Raw genomic sequence first — 23808 nt, 5'->3', positions numbered from 1 at the left:
CACACACACACACTCCCACAACTCAAAGTTCTCCAGCATTAATTATTGAAGGGATGTTGTCATGCCTTTGCTTGTGTTTTTGTCTGTTGTTGACCTTTGTTTGCTCCCCTGCAGGTCAACGTGACGGTGGACTACATCAGAGCGGCCACAGGTCCAGGTGAAAGCACACCGGCTTTTTCAGAACGCACCTGCGCGACGGTCACAATCGGTGGCATGTAAGTCACGTGAAACGACACGCCGCAATGTATGTTCATGACGTAATCACAGAGCTGCTTAAGAGCTGTTTTTATCTAAGGTCGACATATATGAGTTTCACACAAGGTCAGGGGTCTGGATCAGTATCGGCAAAATGATAACTTACAGACAACACACATCCAAGCCTGCTAAATACAGCTAAATATTGAACATTCTATTCTCACGTCATGAACGAAGCATTCTCCTTAATTTAAAAAAATATATTTGATAGACATTTTAATTGAAGAAAGCACTTGACATGATGATGAGCATACACTTATGGGACATTTGGAAGATCGTTTTTTGATACAGAAAGTGGGGGGGGAAGAAAGAAATGTTGACTGGCGACCTGTGGAATGTGATACACAGGTGGACAAAATGTATAAGGAGGTGAGGGGACGGTGACCGGAGCCGACGACCTGTACAGGCGGGTTGTTTATAACAGCGTCATTGGAGATGAATATTTGTCTTCAGCTAGTGAAGCCACCTTATCCCACTTCTGCCAGAAAAAAGCATTCTTTTAATGTTGTGATCTGATATCTATTCGAAGCTTTCAATGGAAACTCGTAACGGATAAATACCCGTTCCATCGGCACATTCAATCTCTTTCCACCAGAGCAGGGTTCACCTGATGTAGGATGACACAGAATCAGCACTCTGCAAATCAGTAGAAAGTCTGATGTCAACATGAATGGAAGAAGGAGCCTGAATGAGCTTCTTTGTGGGATGAGTATGAGGAGGGTCACCTTTGTGAAAGCGATTATTCCCAAGCTTCAAACGGTGTTTTGACAAAAGTCCAATTGTCCAGTTTGGAGCATTTTTATCTTCCCTGTACCGCTGCCCATATAAACTTTTCCATGGTTCAGATTTAATCAACTGCACAGAGACGCTTTAATGCCACATAAGCTGTTGCGAAGCTTCCCCCCAAAAGATATCTGTACGGATTCTTTATCTCCTCAAGTCAAGTACACGGTGTACAGTGCACAAAGGGCTCGCCTGCATACTTGCTGATTGGCACACTTGAGGCGCACGAACAGGCAATGGCTTTTATCGTGCATCTGTGTGTGTGAGGGACTGGTAACCATCATGGCTTTTATTCTCTTAAAAACTATAAAAGCTTTCCTCGACCTTACAAATCTAGTGAATTGTGTGAGGGCAGTTTCTTGTCAGAGGAAACTAATCATATTTATGTTTTGGACATATTTTTAGTTGTGCAGTGAATATTTCCCATTGTGGTCCCTTAAACCTCAAACAACTTGATTTCTTTTCGGGACTAGGCACTCGCAGATTAAACAGGTGTGCCAGTGTGCCGTTGACCTGTCTCGCCCTCCCTGCTGTGCCCCCCCGCCCAACGCGAGCCACCAGATATACTGAAACAGGTGCAGGCAAGGCACAAACCTCACGCAGCAGCAGGAAAATGCCACTTCCTGGCGCTTTGCACAAAGGGACCCACTGTATGCTGAAAGCCACCCATCATATGTGCCATAGCGCCCACGTAAACAAAGGTCGGGGCCCTGTCTGGGGGAAAACGCCGCTCCGCTCTGAGGGTAACAGTTGGCGCGGCTGCTCACGGACTCCCGGGTCGAACCATGAAGCAGTTGGCGGGGTGGAAAGGGTTTGAACTATCACAAACTTCTCTTGCCGCTGACCTTGCGCCAGACTTTGCAGAAGCTACAATAATTTTCTGAAGCAGCCATGGAGGTGATAAGGGGGAAGAGGATTAGAGCCGACTGGTTCTGATGTGACATCCCGGGTCATGTTTGTGTTTTTCCCCCTTTGAGTGGATCGAATTAACTTGTTTACTTACTGAGGCGTTGATAACGAAGCACTGGAAGTTCTGAACTGGAACGCGGCCAAAGCCCTTAATTATATTTGTAAGTTGAGTAATTATCAATGTGTCCTTTACAGATGCACTTCCTGTCTTGTGGCCAGTAACCTCGCTGACACACCAGCACACACGCTTCTCTTGCCATTTTTGGCTATATAAATATAAAGCAGAGACTACAACAAACAAATGTCTGCTGCTGCCGCTATCTCTTGTCTTGCTGTTATTTTTGCCTTCTGCTATATGCCAATTAAAGCCTGTTGCGATTGTCTGTGTGTGTTTGTGTGTGGGGGGGTCATTTTAGTGTTGACATCGGGACGCAGTGCTGTTAATTACTACGCCTGGGACAATGTGACCAGCAAACGCATCCGGTGACACAAGCTCATTTCAGAAGATGAGCAGGATATCTGTGATCTCCCACACTTCAATTAAAACTGTTATGTCCAAAGCTTGTGACTAAATGCATCATTATGTACAGCAACACCCCCCCACCCCCCAAATCTTCCTCCATTCAATGTAATGAACCCAGGCAGGATGTGGTCAGTGAAGCGTGCACTCTTCTTATGGGTTTAAACGACCTTGGGTTCTAACGTAAAATGTGACCTTTTGGTTTTTATCAAAGCCTGAATTGTGTTTGATGTGTTTGTTGTTGAAGCCAATCTCCCCTCCTCTTCCTCCTCCTCCTCAGTAACATCGCCGAGGCTCTGGTCAGCAAAGGCCTGGCCACAGTCATCAGGTACAGACAGGATGACGACCAACGCTCCTCCCACTATGACGAGCTGCTTGCCGCAGAGGCACGGTGAGGACGAAGCACAAATATCGCTCACACCAACAGCCTTCCAACTCGCAAACTCTCACTCTCTTGCTTTCTCTTTCTCTCGCTCTGCCTCCATCCACTACTACTTATGCTTGACCTTGAGGAATCTTGCTCTCGCGCTGCAGAGCAGGAGGACTGACCACGAGTCGCGCTTCCTTTAATTGATTTAGCTTGCTTTACTTTAGCCATGGCGGTGCTGTTGTTTTTGAAACGCTTCAGGAAGGAAGTACTGCCGTTTAAGACATGGCCCCTGTCAAATAATTTGGCGGTGCTGCTGTCATAACTCACAGCCGATCACTGTCCTGCCACGTGTTTTCCTTCACACACACACACGCGCCTCCCTGTCACACAGTCACTCATACATATATTGGCTCCCTTTTTTTTTTGTGTGTGCGCGTGCAAGAGCTCATCCATCCTCTCAAATGCTTTGTGTTAAATCAGAAGTTCACTTTGCACCGGCCCTATGAATATAATTATGTGGAGGTGCGGCGGAGAGATTTAGTATGAGCTTTATTACTCTGCCAAAGATTAAGATCTGCTGGCTATAGCTGGAGTAGATGCTGCCACAGCCTCTATATGGGACTAATTCTCTCTCTCATGCAGTGTTGCTGCCCACCCGGCCTCCTTTTCTCCTCGCTCCCTCCTCCTGCCTTTCTTATTACGCCTTTGCACATTTTGTCCCTATTTCTACACCTTAGACGTCTATTTTGTCCTTCTATGGCCTTGCTCTTCTGCGTCTTCTGTCCTTTCTCTGTCGCTCTCTCTCCCTCCCTGTCTTTCTCTCTCTCTCTCGCTCTCTCTCTCTCCCTCCCTGTGGGGTCTTATTAGAGCTGATGAGAGGTTTCTGTCTATAGCTTTGGTCTTATTTTTAGTTCCTGGTGCACGCGGGGTGGGGGGGCAAAAGCCTGCAGCCTTTAAGGAACCACCCCCCGGCCCGTAAATGCACATAAACACATCCTTGCATATACATCCATGCGTTATCCTAGAGAGACTGGTGCACATCTCTGCAGTGACAGGGTCCTTCTATAGTCCCCTCCATCAATAGACCCTTGAGGCTTTTTGTTACAGTAATCGCCAGCACGAGTTCTCATCACTAAACCCCCTTTGCTGCTTCTTAAGATGCTGCCTCTTTTCTAGCTCTGCATGCATAGGATTTCACTTAATAATCTCTCACACTGTCATTCCCAATTTGTATCGCAACCTTATAGATAGATCTAGTAGTTTGGGCGACATCTCCCCCTAGCAGACCTAGTTGAGCCACGATGGCAGTATAGGCTAACTGCTATGAAACTTCATCGTGCTTCATGAGCAGCAATTTTGCCACTTTCTTTTTGTGGCATCAACCGGTATTACTCAAAATGCTTGCATCCCTCCAGGTCACTCAAGCCTCCAGCGTTGTATGTTTTCACTGTATTACCACAGTTCTCATGCGATGTTGCTGTGTTGTGTCTGACTACAGGGCCATCAAGAACGGGAAAGGGCTGCACAGCAAGAAGGAGGTGCCCATCCACAGAGTGGCTGACATCTCCGGGGTGAGTATCTTGTTTTGTGAGGAAAGTATTTGCTTCCATGACACATGGTGAGATCAGCATCGCTTTCTCTCTCTGTGCAGTGATATAATTGAATATCTATGAACTTATTTGCATGCAACCCCAATGAGGACTGGGAGCTGCGACCGGGCCCAAATGCCACTGACTTGTTCCATCACACGTGGCCGCTCTCCACAGACCATCTGTGAACTTCAGCCCGCTCCCTAATATACACAGCTGTCCCTCCTCCTATTAAAGAAATGAAGCAGCCTCTAAAAATAATCAGGCCCATTAATAAGGCCATCAGTGGAGCTCGGTCCTAACTTGTTTACATGTGCTCAGGGGCTTGATAGAGGCATCATTTGGCTAATGAAGCCTGATTGGGAGTGTTCACCAAAAGAAGATTAGCTCCAGTGAAGGACCTCCATAAAATCTCTCTGTAACAAGTAATGGGGGGATTGGTTCAGACTCATTCGAGCGTATTGCTTGTGTTGACGCAGCTAAGAGAGGCGGTTTCAGATTCGATCCCACAAGCTGTCTTAAGTCGGTGCTGTGCTTACGTTCTCTTGCAGGCTGTAGTTCTCAGGCGTGTAATTACCTTTGCCGTAGTCCCCCCCCACCACCAACTCCCTGACATTCCAAAGGGGCGTTTGCTGTATTCAGGCGCTGGTTTTGATTCTTCATATCGTCACAGATGCAGCCTGACACGACTACAGGTTGTCCGCCTGCGTTTTTGGATCCGAAAGTGCAATTGTGACATGTGCTCCTCGCATTGTGCCGCACCGTTGTACCTGCTCACACAGAATGGCTGGTTAATATAAGTGCGTCGGTTTGCATGACGAGTGGAGGAAAGTGCTGAAATGTGCACTAATGGTGCAGATAATGGCGTGAAACGCTGCCGCTGGAGCACTCGTAGCAGCTCGCTGGCTCGTATTGCTGCTTATTTTTAACTTTGCGCTATATCTACAACAACTAGGAGGCAAACTCGGGCTTTGGATTCTACCAAACTGTATCATGTCACGGATTTTCGAAAGTGTATTTCTGGAGATTGTCTTGTAAGTGATCGTTATCTTGTGAATGAAGCAGAATACAGCGAGCTCAGTTATAAACTTTTGCCTCTCTTTTTCCGGTTTCATTATGTGGTTGCAGTGTGCTGCTTATTGCTAATTCCCAGTGTTGCTCCTGGGTGAGTTTTGACAGCCGCGCGTCTCCTCTGCTACAAATGGAACTGGGGAAGCAGCTTCTTTTCACCTGACAGCAAGGAGCTTCACTTTTAATGATTCGCACTAGATCTCCCCCCTCATCCCCGCCAACACCACATAGGAACATGGGGCCCGCCGGTCCAATCGCTGGTGCAGGGATGTGGACGCACCTCCAGCTGTTAATGCTCCCGTTTTGTTGTCATGGAGCCAATAAATCAACCCCGGGTACCCAAAACTTTTAGATTTACTGAGAAATCTGTGCAAAATCTGAGAAAAGGATCAGCTAGTTTGTTGCGTACAGACAAGAATATGCAAGACATTAACTCCAAATTCATGCTCTGGGCTCAGATTGGTCCACCGGTTTTCCTGGTCATATACGATCCCCGCAGAGTCCAGTTTGACCTGTTAGCCGCCAGTGCTTGATTGCCTAATGGAGGCGTTTGGCCAAGTTATTTTAGCTTTTTTAACACCAGCAGGATTTTTAAGATTCTGGCTATTAAAGCTACGTAATTACTTTGGGATGGTGCTCTGCCATTGCACGCCGCCGCCGTCAGAAGCTCTCCCTCCATGTCTTAATGTGTCAGCAGGACAGATAAATTGCCAGGCCCTGTAAAAAATAATTATGACGGGGAATTGATGTGCTGAGTGTGCAGACCTATACTTTTTCATCAAGGGCCGTAATACATTTTATACTTACACCCCCTTAACTTAACTTAACTGGCCAAATTGACAAGGGGCACATTCTACATAAAGTAATGACCTGGGAAGTGGCTGCAGGCAGAGACGGGTGCTCAATAATGAATTTTCTTAATAACAGTAAAAAAAAAAATATAATAAAATATTCACCCCATCCAGCGAGAGATTGTACGCATCCTACATATATCGCAAGCAGCTGTCCCAGTAACCCAGTAAAACCAGTATCAGCATGCTCTGTCTCTATATGTGTGTGTGTGTGCGCGCGCTCAGCGTGCAGGTCAGCTGCAGCCTTTTTACATTTCACTCTCCGCCTTGCATTACGATGCATGCAGGACTAGCGGCACTTCATCAGTCCAGGGGCGCTGCCAGTCAGCTTGGAGGTGTATGTGCGTGCGCGCGCACACACACTCTCACACACACACACACACACACACTCCAGTTGTTTGGCTAGGCTAATGTAATGAGTGTTGTAATAAAAGGACCAAAATAGCAACATCCCCTCCCCCCCTTCATCCTCTTTTCTCCCTCCGTGGTGCAGGCCCATGCACAGCTCAAACGCCTGCCCACACACACACACACTCCTATACATCGGCCTCCTTTGCGGTGCTAAAGGTTGTCAGATGGGGATTATGTGCATTGAGTGGGATTCGGATGAAAATAGAGCAGCGATACGTTTATAAATCTGTATGTAGGAGATGAGCAGGGGAGGTGGGAGTTGTGAGAGAGGCACTTGACTCACCTCATACCTCTGAAGGTTGTATAATGAGGTCCTCTCCTCTCTCCTCCTCTGGGTCTTTCCCTCTTTCCCCCCCGAGCCACGTCCGGCTTGGCGGCGTGTGACACAATGTTTGCCTCTGTTGTCTCCCACTCGCGGGTTATTTTGGATGAGGGGAGTTGGAGTTCAGGTGGGGGGTCTTGTGACTAAGGTGCACACATAGTTAACTCACAGCATCGTGTGCTTTAGTCCCACCAGGTGAGGTTTGTTGCTGGAGGCTTTTTCCTCTCTACTCTCCCCTGTTTGTCTGCCTGAACAGAAGAAGGCAAAGACATTTCAGCAGGACAGACAACTTCAAATCATCCAAAATATCCCCATTCCTCCCTCCAAATGATCCTTACATGTAGTTTCCCAACTGATATATTCCGGCTGCTTTTTGGCTCCAATCCTGATTTTTCACATCAACCTCCCCTGAGCTGAACTCTGTCCTTCCCTCGCAGGCTTTGCCCCTTCTGCCACATGCACTCACCGTCCATGACTCACTGGTCTGTGTTAACTGCCCGCTCTTGCTTGGGATTCGCCACATATCTAATTATTTTTATCTGTACCTGTTGATTCTCCCCATTCTTTGATTTCAGCAGTCCCTCTCCACCACACGCGATTTGGCTTTGCCTGTAAATTTTGGGTGACTCACCCATGGAGACGGAGAGAGGAATTATTTTTGATTGCTTGAAGTTCCAGACGTGCCACAGTGACGCAGAGAGGACTTCATTAGTCTAGTCTCAGATTTGAGGTTGCCTGGAAATAGACCATTGATTCAGTCAGTAAACCAAAGTCTGCTTTGGTAACTCTCCATTTGGCTGATTACATATCTGCATCGGTCACAGATAAATTGTGGAATGAATTTTGTGGATTCGGTCTTCTGACATGGAATGTGTTTTCGGTACTTAATACTTTGAACATTAATTGAACAATTACATGTAGTCGCCGAATGCGGAAGAAGGCATTGGGCCAAATATTCAACAACTACAGAACAGATAAACTCCTGAAACAAACCATATGCATTATATAACACTTTTATATTGCCTATTTAACCTCTTGTCTCTGTCTTTGCTCCCTCAGGAGACACAGAAGGCCAAGCAGTTCCTGCCCTTCCTCCAGAGGGCCGGCCGGTCAGAAGCAGTGGTAGAATATGTCTTCAGTGGCTCGCGCCTCAAGCTGTACATGCCCAAAGAAACCTGCCTCATCACATTCCTGCTTGCTGGTGCGTAGCCTCCATTCATCTGGCCGTCTCCCTCCCAGATCAACTTTGTGATGGATGACGGGCTGTTTCTGTGTGTGTGTGTGTGTGTGTGTGTGTGTGTGTGTGTGTGTGTGTGTGTGTGTGTGTGTGTGTGTGTGTCTGTGTGTCTGTGTGTCTGTGTGTCTGCTTGTTGCAGCCGGCGCAGTACATATTGAAACACTGTCAGTTCAGAGGTGGAAGGTTAAGCCCTCTCACCCTCTCGACAGTCAACGATGAGAGAGGGCAGGTGTGAAAGGTGGGTCACTGTGTGTGTGTGTGTCTGCATGCGTGCCTTCTTTCACAACACAGGTTGGCTAAGAAGCGCATGTCCCCTTTGGCCTCACCTTCCCCCTCTCCCCACGCTCTGGCTCCCTGCCAGGGTGGACAGGTTTTTGCCCCCTCGCCGTCTGCTTCTCCTTGAGCTCGGCATCACGTTCATATGGAAGCTGCCACAGTTCACTGTCCAGGAAAATGGGCCAGTTTGATCGTCCACGCAAGGCTGCTTTCACTCTGGCTTCACCCCCCCCCCCGCTGCCTTGGAGCGCAAAACTAACTGGGTTCCGACCCAACTCGTAAAGAGCTTGCGCAGGTTAGAATGTGAAAACCTAAAATGAACCCTGAGCGTCTTGTTAAGTGTAAGTAGACACTGTAAAGTTGTGCGTTTTAGCAACATCCTTCTTTTTTATGGGTTGTCTCTCATACCTAATGTGTAATAAAGACACAGAGGCCCGATGATGAATAGGAATCTAATTCATCCTTTTCCCAGTCTTTCATATCCGCTTTCAGCGGGCGAAATTATGAAGTTCAGGGCAAGATGCAGATGGGATGAAATACGGACGGCGGCTCAACTCGTTTATTTGAGCTGTTCGGCTGTTATGACAGTTTGTGCTCGTAATAAAAACTTTGAGGTCGTATCTTTGGCAGCCACCAATGATTTGCACATCCGCCCCGAACACGGCAGTGGTAAGAATTCATATCCCTTCCGAAATGGATGATCCCCCGTTTGTTATTGTGGCAATAAAAGAAGACGTTTTTCAATCCATCTCAATTTCACTCCATCATTCGCCGTTTGCAATAGAACAAACGCTGTATATTTCTGACGAGCATTCAGGTTACATTTAATTAGCTTATCTTAACTGTAGATGCATCAGTTCATTAAGTAATTTCCTCCTCATTGCGTTGATTATACACTGCTGGTTTTTGTAGTCACACTTCCTGTTCTGTCTGATATGCAGTGAGATACGTCACCACGCCTGCCTCTACATAAGCTGCCTACCACTTCTTGGGCTTTTGTTTAGTGCCCTGACATATTATCCCTGCGAGCGCGCAACAAGATGGTGTCAAATGTGAGAGATACAGTTTTAAACAGGCGGCCTCATTTTTGGAATGATTTCATTCAATCAGCAGTCATTACTAAGTCACAGTAAGCACATTAGGGCTGATGGCCCCTGAGTGGATTTGATTAAGGTCGTCCCCAGTTGAAAAGTTCATTTGCTGGAAATGAGACGATACTTATTGTGTTTAATACGCACATAAGCCCATGATTAGCCCTGATTGATACAAACGATCATTTGTTAGTTTGTATATTTTTAACTTAACTGTTCCAATTACTGTCCTCAGCATCACAGCCTTTTGGCCTCCGTGTCTCCCTCTAGGTGTGTGTGTGTGCGCAATTACTACTTCACAAAGATGGGACGCCCACCAATTGTTTTGGTGGGGGTCATTGGGTCGCGAGCTCATCACTTCTTGTGTCTTTGTGTCCGTAAGCGCAAGTCAAAAATGTAATGGGTACGTGACGCAAACGACTTGGGCACAAACAAGCCGCTTATTATCTCTGTGCCGCTAATCTCCAAGTGCTTCCTATCTGCTCCCTATTTCTCTACCCTGTCAGTTATCTCTCTGTGTTTTATTCGCCTGTCTCCACCGCGGGCTGCGCTTCAAATGGCGTGTTTGTGTGTGCGTGTGTGTAGAGTGAGAGCAGTTTGTAGAAAACTCAACAGGCTTACCTAACGCAGCAGTATGCACCGGTCTGTAAGGAGTTAGTGTCACCAATACAGCAAGTGATCTTGAAAACATAAACCTGTAAACAGCAAATGGATTTGGCTTCTTCACATGTAGCGCACATGAGGCGTAAAGGTATGATGTCGTTCTGTAACCACATTCCTTTTCCATTATCCTTCCAGAAACACCCCCGATGTTCAGCTATAAAAGAAAGCGCTTAAAGCAGCCATGGCCAACCGTGTCAAGTCTTAAAAGCGTCAATTCAAATGGACACAAAGCACAAATCCTTCACAACAATAAATGTGGACATGGAGAGAGAGAGGGAGAGATTCCGACTGCATCCATTAGCTGTTTTTATTCATCCCTTATTTATGTGATGGCTGCACATGTCTTCTTTCCTGTCTGGAGACTTCTCGGCGTGTTGGTGTTAAAGTTTCCGCGTCCTTAATTAGACGGCTAAATATTTAACATGGTGATATACATGAATTTGATCGATACATGTCTGCATTGATTTGACTGATTAGTCCGTGATGCTTCCTTTTCCCCCCATTGACTCAATTACCCGCCTCCTGTTCTTATGTCAAATGTCGATGCCTAGCCAACGCAAATTGGTCAGAAGCTCATCTCGAGAGCCGACCGTTGTTATTCCTAGAGTCTCCTTAGGGAAGACACGTGCAAGGACTCCTTCCTCTACCAGACTTTACCTTGATTGATAAGGACAATCAGGAAACAGGAGGTGAGAGAAAACGAGGGGAAAGCCAAGCGGACGACTTCAAAGCGGGCCGGAGGTTTGCCTCAGGTGTTGGAGTGAAAGTTTCCTTCCCTCTTACCTCACCTCTGCTTTCTTCTGCCCTCACTTGCTGCCCTGTGTGCCGTTGCTTCCGTTCGTGCGGTTTGATAAAGGCCAGAGGCGTCATCCTGCTTCTGAGAGGGAAAGGTGGCGCACTACAAAGGAAAAGGGAATGCACTGTGTGGGGGGGGGGGGGGTGACAGGTGAACGCGGCGAGACAGAACAGACAAAATGCAGTGCGGACGCAGGGCGAAGCAGTGTTGGAAGTGAGGGAGGTCAAGCAGTGTAAGAGGCTGCAGAAGTTTCCCAACCGCCGACGCTTTGATGGAGTTTTAGTCAGGAGGCCACGGCGGGTGAACTGTACTTTGAAAAGTGCTCAGAAATGTATGTTGAGCAGCAGTCTGTCAGAAAGATGAAACACCCTTAGCTTAGACACAAAGATCTACAGTGTCAGCAAGACGCATTAGCCATCAGTGTGGCAAGGTGCCATTCGTCTGATTTTTGTGTCTATGCATATGGCTGTTTGTGTGTAAGTGCGCGTGTGTGTGAGTACACCTGAGTGCTGGAACACTTGTGCGTGCGTGTGTGTGTGTGAGAGACGAAGATGGGAAGATGGCAGAGAAATGGAGCGTAAAATTTGTAGAAACTGTCTGTGTGCAAGAAAGAAAGTTATGCCTGCAGAGTAACGTGTGAATGTTCCCCTGTTCTAAAGGCTGGTCTCAGTTTTGTGACATGAATATAATACCACTTATTAACCTGGCTTTGTGTGTGTGTGTGTGTGTGTGCGAGTGTGTGTGCGCGAGTGCCCCAATCCCCCAGGTCTCTATCCACCTCCTGGTCAACGTAAAAGGTTTCTGGTTAGGCACGAAATTAATTTAATAACATTATCTTATTGCGAAAGGCACGGCGCAATAAGCCATATACTTGAAACTTCATTACAGTTAAGCGCAGGCTATTAGATCCATCAACCTGCAGACAGATCAATACGCATCCACTTGAACCCCACGAACCGCCGCGTTGGGAGGAAAGCGGCTCTCACACACACGCACACAAAGGAAATAACCCCATGTCTCTTACGTCGATAAATGAAAACATTTTATTTCCAGCGCAACAGATTTTAATTAAACTTTAAATGTGTTATATTTTATGCTGCTGCACACACAGGATGTGTCTGTGTGTGTGTGTGGTACAATACATCAGGTCGGTGGAAAAACATTTTTACTTGGTCGCATTAATATGAGGAACCTGTCACCTTCCCTTACTGGGCCGCACATTTAGGGGAATATGGGGATGTTTTGGTTTATGACAATGTAACCAATACACAGTGTTTACAGAATGTCAAGGCTTTAATGGGCTTACTGGAGGAAGGGACGCCGCGCTTACTCTGCCTGCTCCGGGCTAATGGACCCTTGCATTAGAGCGCCGCGGTGAAATGATGTGTGCAGCGCAGAGTGATAGAGGATGAGAGGGGAGAGACGGTTACACAATGCCGGGGTTTTACCTAACAAGGTGCCCCCTTCATCGCCTTCTATGCCCCCAACAGCCGCACATCACCAGCACCCAGCATGTGAGATGGGTGAGAGACGGGGACGAACAGTTGGACAAGGACGGTGGAAAAAGTGAGGGCAACACATTTTGATGTCAATGTTAGTTATATGGCGGATTTAGGGAGGAGTTATTAGTTTTAGGGCAGACGAGCATAAACGCATAACCCAAGCTGAAAGTTAGCACCGTAAATTGCACGTTGCATTGCCAATTTGAAAACGTGCATCTCTGCCGATAACAACCTGTCCAAAGGTAAGAACAGGTAACCTTACCGTATTGAAATGATAAACAGTAACCACATACATTGCAGAGCCCATTGTGTCCCGTAAGGACTCATTTAAATCTGCAGGGGCACCGATCGTGAACACAAGGCGTCTGCCATTCGCCTGAGCAGCAGCGTAAGTCACCAGCTCATCAATATGCACATGATCAGGACAGGAATTTGCAAACATGATGTATGTGTCCATAAATTGCGCAGATGACACCCGGGGCACAGCAGTGGCACCGGCCCACATTCCTCACACAGGAACTATTTCTGCGGTCTGAAGCTCATTAATCTGGCTTGGTTAGCAGAGGAGGAAGGTCAACTCCATCTCATTCTTGCCATATGTTGGGTCAGCTGAAAGCACGTTCAATTACATATTATTAAACATACATTGGAGAAACAAGCTGCTGACTGCGAGTGAATGCGTGTCACACTCTGTGTGTGTGTGTGTGTGTGTGTGTTGGGGGGGGCCCAATCCAGGCACGTTTTAATGAGCTGGTTAATCTGGATCCTTTTGTTTGTTGTGAGTGACTGAGCTCTGTTGGAACACTGAACTCATCACAGGCACGTCGCCAGCAGACCTCAGCGTTACACACAACACTCGCACAACCAGCAAACTATCTGTGTGGTTATCGAATCGGGAGCCAAATTACTCTTTTAGCTCACATTTTGTGGCTGAACTCCCCATTTAAAGTACCGCCGGTGGTTAGAAAGTGTTTTTCTAACTTCAGTACAGTATATGTGGAAGACGAATTCAACTGCATGTGCACCATTTAAAAAAAACCTTAGTTTAGATATTTTGGATGATATATGATGGGTCCTTCTAGTTGTCTGTCTTGATGGCTGTAAACGGAACACATATGTCAGGACACAACAATTTATGAATGCATATATGCATCAGAGTTCACCGCTGCCCATGCAAAGTGATTTTGTCTCACTGCATTCCCACCTTCGGGTTTGCAGCTGCAGAAATAATTATGTTGACAAGAGAGCAAAAAGAGAGGAGACCGAGACGGAACAAGGGAAACAAGAGCTGAAGAAAACCCTTTGGAGAGTTGCGACCAAATAATAGAGATGGCTGTCATGTTTCTGTCGGGAGTTGAGGAGATAAAAATGATGCCTGAATATCTGGTCTGTGAGTGTGTGTGTGTTTGCCTTTTATATTCCCTTTATTTGGGGAGAAAATTTGCATTCCTCTTTTTGAGACACACAAGAGGTAGAGAGATGGGCTTGACGAAGGGGCAATTGGCCAATAGTCCGGTGCAGATGCGTGTGTATCTGTGCGTGTGTGTGTGTCTATAGAGTGCAGGCAGTATTTCATCTGGTCCACCCGGGATCGAAGATTAAAACGTTACATCTTCTGCATACAGCAGTCGGTCTTGGGGCGGTGCGATGGCGTGGCGGCGACACCAGTCCTCTGCATTATTAAATGAAATCTTTGTCACCCCTCTCTCTCTCTCCTTTAGTGGGGCATGCTCGCACAGTTCCCGAGACGGTTGCAGAGAGACGGGCAGAGACGCGCTGTGCCTACAAGTGTTTTATCTTGAGTCTTTGGTCCTCCGCTCAGCCTCATTTATTCTAACAAACATTCCTAATTAAGCGGTTTTCCAGTGCAGCCAGGGAGGCCTGAGGCAGAAATGTCCCCCAAATGAGAATCCTTAAGGTCAGTCAACACCAGCGTGATTGATTTGGCCGTGCGGTGTATTGACGCGTCGGCGTTTCCCCCCCTGCGGTGCGATGACCACTCCGTTTGCTTGACGTGTATGCAAAATCTGTTGCCATGACGTCCATACCGATGTGCGGTTTGTTCGTCTCTTAAGATTTGGACGTCCTGTAGCTTGTAGCTTCCCAGCCTGTTTTGTGTTCTGCCCGTTCCTTTGCCTTTCCTCTCTGCATTATTGATCACTTGTTAGCCCCTCGTCTCTCCCCCTCCTCCTCTTATTTGGGTTCTTATGTAGTGAGGACGTCCCACATGAAAGCCCCGTCCCACTCCACTTCTATAAATACGCTGATGATCTCGCCCCTTTGTGTCTCCTCCTCCTCCTCTCCTTAGGAAGCTTTATTTTTTACTGTATTTGATTTAACCTTTATTTCAAAGGGGACCGATACATAACCGGGAAATGTCCAACCATAAAGTGTAATGCCACATATAACGTTTATAGCACCACATCTCTCGCAAGTCATTTACATGTCTGAAGAGGTTTTTTTTTCACAGAATCGTGCTGATTTTGTGAGTCTCTGGTGGATATTTGGAGTTTAATTTGGAATTTATATTGCCGTACTTGCTCAATGGACCATTTCTGATATGAATTGTCAATAACAGTAATAATAATTGTCGGTACATTTCAGTTGGTGAATCCAACTGAAATGGCGGTATCGCTCTGTGGTTGATGAGCCGTTCTCATCGTCTCCACACACAAACTATTCGGCCCAAACTGCTTTTCCTGCGTACTTTGGTTCCTAAAAATGTCTTTAAATCTTCAACTGTGGCAGCTATAAAGCGCTTTGAACGTAAATAAATAAATTCAATTTGGTGAAACTCTCACATCAGGACATGCCAGGCTATTTAAATGCTAATCCTGGTCACTGCACTATTTAGCAGCTATTAGCAGCTAATGGAGTTGTTGTAGTTTTCCTCTCCTGGGAAAGGCTGAGATGGATGTTGTGTGATTACGTGTGTGTGTGTATGTTGATGCACCTGAGTGTGTGGGCTTGTGAAAGACCTTTTTTTTTTTCTCGCTGCCTCTGGCTTTGGGATGAGCAGATGCCAGGAACGCTCGGTACGTTTGCAATACGAGTGTTTGTATTGAGCCGCACGTACGTGGAGCGACTCAACAGGAGGCCGACGCGCTCATAGTAAACAGGAGGTGTTGCGTAATCGTACTAGGAGGCGAGTCCCCATTCAGGATATGCAGACGAGATGGCAACACAGATTAAGACGCTTACAAGCATTAATAAATCAAGGCTCATACACATTTGAAAAAGCTGATTTATTGCTTTAAAGGCAGTATATTCAAAGTTTTAAAGTGCTTGTAAATGCACCGACTTGACTGTGATCACCCTCAGTGTTCAAGTACCATCTGACCCCGTCTCCATTTAACGATTAAACGATCACATAAATTGTATTATGGAGCAAATAAGGTAGTGAGAGCACGAGAACGATGCTTCAAATAAAAGCTAGTGGGGTACAGCCATATTCTTTGTGCAATATGTAATACATTTGTACAGCCACATCTCCAAAACCATCGTTGTCTGCAGGAGTAACCCCGAGAAGCAGAATCACTCCTGCATGCAGGTGACCTGACTCGACCTCTAGACAAACACTCACAGCGTTACAGTTTGACCCCTCCGCAGCACCACAGCGTCATAACGTGTGGTGTCATCTCACAGGTGAGAGAGGAGGGCTTCTGATGTTATGTCGGCGAAAGAACGGCAACATTTCAAAATCGCTCTCAAACACGATCGTCCGTTCATCATCATCATGTCACGTACCTGCCCAAAACTATCCCTGTGACAATCAATACGGCTAAGATCTGCGTGAGCGTGCGTGAGCGAGCGTGAGCGTGATGTGCGCCGCTAAAAGGGGCTGAATGAATAAGTGGAGCTCAGCAGATGAATGTGTAGCTCCTGTTTTGTTTTTCATTAACAGCCTTTCCGTCTGTTTGAGCATACGCCGTAGTGCACGGTGCATTAACTTATAACAAGTGGAGGTAATGTATGAGCCGCGTGCCCCTAATGCAGAGTTTGTGTACGAGTTTGCATGGAGCTTAGATTCACGAGGATCGGATGAGACGCGCGCTGTCACTTCCTTATAGAGCAGCCATGGAGAGCAGGTTCTCTTATTACTCATATTTTCTACTCTGCAAGAAAGGCGCTGAAGATCTACTTTAATGTAAGATAAAGTGGAAACTCGTTGAATGTACCCTTGGCCTCGATGACCAGTCACTCATGTCGTACTCCACCAGTGTAGTGAGGCTCATCTGTACTGAGCCGCTGACATGCCTTTGTGCAATCGTGGCAAGCTGTGTTTGACACTGACCTGATAAGTGTGATTTTAAAAAGAGGACGCTCGATGGCGGCATCAGCGACTGGGAGGCATCAGGGGGCCAGAGAAATGAGACTCATACCCCGCCTCCCCATTGTTCCCATTGTTTGGTGGCTCTTTGGTCGCTGTGCTAACCTCCTACCGTTTTTTTTGCTTTTTCCGACCAGGTATCGAATGTCCACGCAGTGCCAGGAACATGCCGGGCGGGATGCAGGTGGCCGAGCCCTTCAGCGATGAGGCCATGCAGTTCACCAAAGAGCTGGTGCTGCAGAGGGAGGTAAGCACAACTTCCACCGCCGTTCACCGTGTCGGTAACTCTTGGTGTTCCACCAGTCTGGGGGCCACAATGCTGCCGTTTTTAAAACAATTTCATATTCAACAAATGTAGTTTTCCTGGATCACAACTATATAATTTAGGCTCACATGTGACAAACATATCACAGCTACTTCTCCACTTAGTTGCCCGCAGAAAGTTCTTTGGCTGGAAACGTCTAATTTCTAAAGAGGACGGCGTTGTGTTAAAGTAAATGACACGGAATAAACCAGACAAGGGAGAAGCTGTGAGAACAAAACTAACAGTAATCATGATGGCTCTAATAGTCCTAATCATGGTGAAAGTGTGTGTAATGGAGAGGCCATTGTGTGCTGTGTCCTCAGAGGCAAGCCGCACTTGTGGAAGGAGAAAGAGTTGAATTAAAAAACAAGGACCAACCTTGGACTTCAGTGGAAATGCTTTGCATGTTCATTTGCATATAGGAGCCTAAACACTTCAAGAATGAGGCCCAGCAGAAAGCTTCTGGTGCACACTTCCCTTAATATTCCCTTTTCCGCATTTCTGGGAAAGCGCCTGCGTAGACTAATAGAGAGCTGATAACCATCCCCCCTCCACACACAAACAAAATGCCCTTCCTTTCACCTTGTGGCGGTTGGTTCCGTTCGCACGGCTTGCCACACTGTTACAACGCCGAGACAGATATGTTATATTAGCACCGCACCAGCTCTCCGACTCGGCGCAGCAAGCAACTCTGGTGAGCTTTTCCCTCTCTTTTTCGCCACGTGTGCCTCATTGCAATTGTAACCCAGCAGAGAACTCTGATTTCTGAATACACACACACACACAGACGCACACACACACACACACACACACACACACACACACACACACACACACACACACACACACAAACACACAAACACACACACACACCCCTCTTCACTTATTCCCAGTTCATGGAAAGCTCACCTGATAGTGGATCGGTGCTCCAGGGCTTTAGAAAGTCCAACCACTGTGTTGCCTGTTCATTCACATGCTAATAGGTTTTTATGGGGAGCAGTGAACGGACCAAAGCCATGATTGAACCACGTTATAATCCTGCTACCACTTATCCTGTCCACCCCCCCACCCCCCCTCCAACCGCTCCTTCTCTCCCACCCTCCCCCCTCTTCCCCCCTTCTATCTCTAGTATATTAAAGGGGCTTTTTGTGTGTGTAGGGTGGCTAACTCTGCTGTCCTCTGGTGCTTGATTGTCATGGAAATGTGGCCTCTGTCACCCTCGGAGGTGGACTTGTGTCACAGAGTGTGTGTGTGTGAGAGCCAGTAGTACGGATCCAGAAAGCCTGGGCCGTGAAATAATGATTGCAAGCCGACAGGGGATTTTGATTGACATGGGTACAAACCCTCAACCGTGACTTTAGTGTTGCAGTCGTGCGGTGGCCGACACACACAAACTGATTTGAATTCGTAGCATTTTTTCACACACTCAAATAAATGATCCAACCTTTATTAGGCTTTGCATGCTTGTTGTACCACACACACAAACACAAATTAAAGCAAGGGATTGTTGAAATACACACACACACACACACACACACACACACACACACACACACACACACACACACACACACACACACACACACACACAAACTCACGCACACATTTTCACCCTCGCTACTCATTGGCTGCGTCAGCAAGTTTTTCTCGCAGGTAGGAGGGAGTTAACGGGGATGACGGAACCATATAATGAGTCCTGGGCCCAGTGCGGGGGCCACTTGGCTCGCTGCACTGACCTGCTGTTGTAGACTGAGCGCACACATACACGCGCACGCACGAACGCACACACTCACCATCTTTCTCACAGTGACATTTCAGGTACATACAAACCACACAGTTATGCATTCACACATATGAGCTGTTACTTCTCAAGAAAATTTATTAATTACCCAGAAGATTTTTAAGTGGTTGATAATGAATTTTTGAACCAATATGAAGTATTATGGAGCATAGGAGGAGACATTACATTACATTACATTACGGTCATTTAGCAGACGCTTTTATCCAAAGCGACTTCCAATAAGTGCGTTTAACAAAGGTAGATAAATGAACTTCAGGTCACAAGAAATCGGTAGAGCATTTCCTTCCAAAACCAACAGCTAAGAGACAAAACGGGTACTTGCTTCTTTCAGTAATATAAGACTTAAGGATAATTCTGACACTTTCACGGAGTTGGCGATCCGGCGTTTCCTCTCCCGGTGTGTGTTTGATTTAATGTCATTGAAACATTTACGTGCTCCCGAAGCTCAAACACACTGCGCGGCTCTGCTTCCCTCAGACTAAAGCCCCCGTTGGTTTGGGCGGTAATGAATAATGTGGGGACGTCGGGAGAGATGTTTCTATCGCTCGTCCATAGAGGAAATTCTGGGGCTGAATCACCTCCCGTTTTTTTGGGCCGAGAAACCTTTCCTGACCTCTGCTAAACGCCTCGGGTCATGTTTGCGTGCGGTAATGAAGGGAACGAGGCGAGCGTGCCAGAGGAAATCAGGTTGAAATTGAAGCTTCCTGGATTCAATTGATTCAAGGTGGACGTACGTGACCTTGACCTAGAGGGTTGGTAGCCATGTGTCTCGCAACGACAACGGCACACACACGTGCAAACCTGTGACGGCAGCCTTTTGATAAAGGTATACCTCTCCTAAATGAAAAAGATGGATTTGTCTCTGGGTTCCTGGGTTGTTATTGAGGTGTGCCCTCATCTTCCTCCTCTTCCTCCAGCATTGCATGTGTTGTGTTTGATTTCATTAGCATACCTCTCTGCTGTTGGTTGGGTTTGAATAGCTTTTGATTGCGGGAGCCTTCGAGAGGCGCCAAGCTGGCAGCCTCACGTGAATAACATTTGATTTTGTTTCGGTTGTGTTTTTATTTGCATTCACGCGTCTCGTCTGTGCGGCTCTGTAGGCTCATTTTTTTTCCGAGTTTTCGAGGACTTCATTGATCTTGACAGTGTGGATGTCATTGTCGTTGTCTCCCTTCTTCATTCCACTTTTATATTGTTAACCTTTCTTTGGGGTCAGGATGAACTCCTTTTCTCTGTCACTTTAGTTCTCATGTTTCTCTCCACCTTCCTTTGTACCCCTCACTTGTCCCTCTCCTCTCCTTTCTCTCTCATGTTCTTCAGCGTCTCGTCTACAGTCTGACTGACACTCGCTCGTCGCAGCTCCCTTCCTTCCTCGCCCTGCCGCCTCTCCTCTTCCCCTCCTCTCTTGATTTCTCTCACTCTTCTCTAAGCTGCCACACAGCTATGTCTTAATTTCTCCTGATGCAGATGCGCATAATTAATATGGCGCGCAGTGAGGGGAGAGGCCCTGGTTTCTGTCCTCTCTATTTATAACCTCCTCCCATCCCTGCTCCTCCATCTCTCTGGTGAATCTCTGCCTCTTCTTCAAGCCTTCATCCTCTCTTTCCAAAATCACTTTTTGTGTTTTTTCTGTCTGCAGCTTTCTCTCCGCCTTGTCCTTTCATCCCTCATCCCTTCTTTCCCTCCCTCCCTCCCTCCCTCTCTCCCCCCCTCGCCCTGCTCTCTGTGTAGTCTTAATCTCTGACAGACACTGCTCCCGTTCCCAGCATGGAACCGAAGCAGCAGCAGAGAATTCTGAGGGAAAAAAGAAGACGAATTGGTAAACATCCCTCCGCAGATATTCCCCTTAGTTTTTGATGTTTTCCATTAAATTTTTCCCCTCACCTTCCACCTCCCATTGACTCAAACATCCATTCAGTATCTTGGTGATTGAGCGTCTCTGTTGATGTTGCTGAAAGCATTTGGGTGGCAACCCAAAGAGTGAAGCACAGCCTGAACAGTAGGAGGGGGAACAGCAGAACTGTGCTGCATTGAAGTGTTGATCCAGCATGAGTCGGCTGGAGACGGAGCATACATTCAGTCAATAACACACAATTTAACCTTGTGATCTAAAACATTATTCATTTCCTATTAATCAAAGCTGAAACCTTACCAGATTGCAATCAGCGGTTGTTAGTTGTGTATAACTTTGATAAGAAGGGGAGAAAATATTGACACCAAGAAGAGGGTGAAAGCAGCGAGCCGAGTGTTTGATTGAGCTGAGACGAGAGCAGGCTAAGTGGACAGTAATATGCAGTGTACTGTGCCACCTACGTACGCTGTCAGTCCTTTTGACCTCATTCAGTCTGGGTGGTCTCATCTACAGTGCTGCCTACTCGCTCATCATTGCGTATACAGGAGTGCACACAAATGAGTCTCACTCCATCCCATCGGCGTACAAAGAAAGGCACGGAGACCAGACGCATGTCCTCCATTTGTGCATAAAGCTGATGTTAAGATGATACTTTATGTACTTGCGTTTGATTCAAAGGCTTTATTGTTTTGTCACACAGGCATCTGAGTCCCAAATTAAGTGAAATTCCACCTCGCATGAATAAGCAACTTGGAAGCTGCTCATCACCACACGCAGTGGAATCATTGTTGCCTCTGAAATCTACGCCGTCTAAACACAGTCATTGTCCTCAAACAACACAAGAGTAGCTGTGACTTACTGTGACTTACTCTTTTACAATTTGTCAGATCTTTTATTATTGTTGTATTGCAGCTCTGTTAAATGTCAGTACTTTGTTTCAATCAGGACTTCCGCTGGAAATGAAGACAATTTATGACGATTTGAACACGAAGATGATGATTTTGGCAAATGTTGAAAAAAGGCCAGATTAGTATCTTGAAATAACCACACAGCCCGAACGCACGCGCGCGCGCGCGCGCGCGCGCGCACACACACACACACACACACACACACACACACACACACACACACACACAGACACACACACAGACACACAGACTTACCTCCGTCGGTATTCACTGCCTAAGTTTGGTCCCACCCCCCTGTGACCGTGCACAGTACGTACCCCATGCATCAGGCTCCCATGGGTGGACATAAGCGCAGGCTGGTGTGGGACCTGCGGGAGGTTGAGTCGAGGACCTTTGAGATGACTCCTAGATCTTTGACTGATCAGCTTCAGTGTTTCTGCTTGTGAGTTTGTATTCCAGTGAAACACTTGGAGCTCCCACACCTTTGCAATGTCAAAAGGATTCTGCTTTCTGCACGTTTTTTGTTCCTTCTTTGTAACGTCGTGTAATGTGACTGCAGTGCTAATGCTCCTTTACCTCAGTCACGCCTGTACAAAGGCGCCGCTTGGCAGGAGGATTATAAAGCGTTCTACTTCCCCTTGATCAATCGTTCCCTGTGAGCGATATGCCAGTAGAATGGAGATAGATTCACTCTGCATTCTTCACACACGCACATACACACACACACACACGTCTTACATGCTCTTTAACACATCGTATTTGGCTGCCGGCGCCATAGGACAGGATCCGGTTTCTCAGCCTCTGTGCCCATATTGATTTCTGATCATACTGGAATTCTTTGCTTTCGGGCCTCTCCGTCTCTGACCATCGCTCTCTCTCGCTCTCTCTCTCTCTCTCTCGCTCTCTCTCGTTCTTATTCGCCTCACGCTGCTGATGTAGGCGTGGGTCTGTTTTGCAAGCGTGCTTTCGTGCGCCTTTTTTGTTTTTGTGTTTATTTTTGACTTGTTTTTCCCTTTCTTGTACTCTAGCGTTCCCATACGATGAGAGAGGGAGATAGGAGAGAAAATGCTCCTGATGAATAATGCATGGTGTGGTTTTCTGGCCGGAGCGACGGGCGGTGGGAACGGCGTCTCCTGGGGCTTGTTTTTCTGTTTAAACAAACCAGTACAGAAAACGTCCACCAAACCTAGACCTCTGCAGCTCCAGGCCACAGGCGGCGTTTGTCTCCATACCTTCACAGCTGCAGCAGTTAAAACGGCAAAGACCAGTTTATGTAATTTCCATACTAAAGCCCTAGATTAATATTTTGATCTGTATCAAATCTCCTCCATATTAATATTGTCACGATCCAGTTTGAGATTCCTAAGCTGCTCTTATGTGGAGGGACAGTATTCACTCTACCGTTTTGCTGTAGTATTTGGTGTCTTCTTGTCAAGTTTAAGCAACTTCATCAGCGTTTTAACTTGTGATTTCATGTTATTTATTATAAGACTTCAAATGTCTAATTTAAAGTTTGACCTTGAAGTAGTTTTAGTGAGTAAAATGCCATAAACAACAGTTTATGTGCAGTATTGACCATAAATTCTGATCCTTACAGTAGCCAGTCGACACCATTTAATGCTGGCTGTCAGTGTGGTTCAGGTTCTGTTTTCCTCTGCAGTTTGCTAATAAAGTGCTCTGCATGTTGTTCCCCTCGGGGGTTTTCCCCTTAAAACCCTGAATTATGGCTTGAAGGTGCGTTAAGCGATCCACATTAACATATTCACGCTATCTCGGCAGCAGAGAGATGGATGACGGAGAGGTGGAGGGGAAAGAGGGAAACCTGCTCACTGTTTTATTGCCCCCAACTCGTTTATGAGGGCGACCTTGTCGGTACATGTGTGTGTGTGTGCTGTGTGTGTGTGTGGTAGAACAGCAGCTCCTTTGATTCTGATAAGCACAGCTCGACACAGGCGCAGATTGTGCTC

The 23808-nt window shown here is 46.7% G+C and overlaps 1 protein-coding gene across 1 annotated transcript in view; it reads left to right on the top strand.

The window, feature by feature from the left end:
* snd1 (staphylococcal nuclease and tudor domain containing 1) overlaps positions 1-23808 on the top strand; it is a 140619-nt gene that overhangs the window by 28699 nt on the left and 88112 nt on the right. The window contains exons 12-16 of the mRNA XM_076159021.1: positions 115-215; positions 2748-2858; positions 4336-4408; positions 8141-8282; positions 17114-17223. Of these exons, the coding sequence (XP_076015136.1) occupies positions 115-215; positions 2748-2858; positions 4336-4408; positions 8141-8282; positions 17114-17223 (537 nt within the window). The remainder of the gene's footprint in view (positions 1-114; positions 216-2747; positions 2859-4335; positions 4409-8140; positions 8283-17113; positions 17224-23808) is intronic.

The sequence above is a fragment of the Genypterus blacodes genome, unplaced genomic scaffold (genome assembly GCF_046128005.1).
Source record: "Genypterus blacodes isolate CSIRO-AG114 ecotype Tasmania unplaced genomic scaffold, CSIRO-AGI_Gbla_v1 ptg000090l_1, whole genome shotgun sequence".
In the NCBI taxonomy this organism is placed as follows: Eukaryota; Metazoa; Chordata; class Actinopteri; order Ophidiiformes; family Ophidiidae; genus Genypterus; species Genypterus blacodes.
This window is presented reverse-complemented; position numbering and strand designations above follow the sequence as displayed.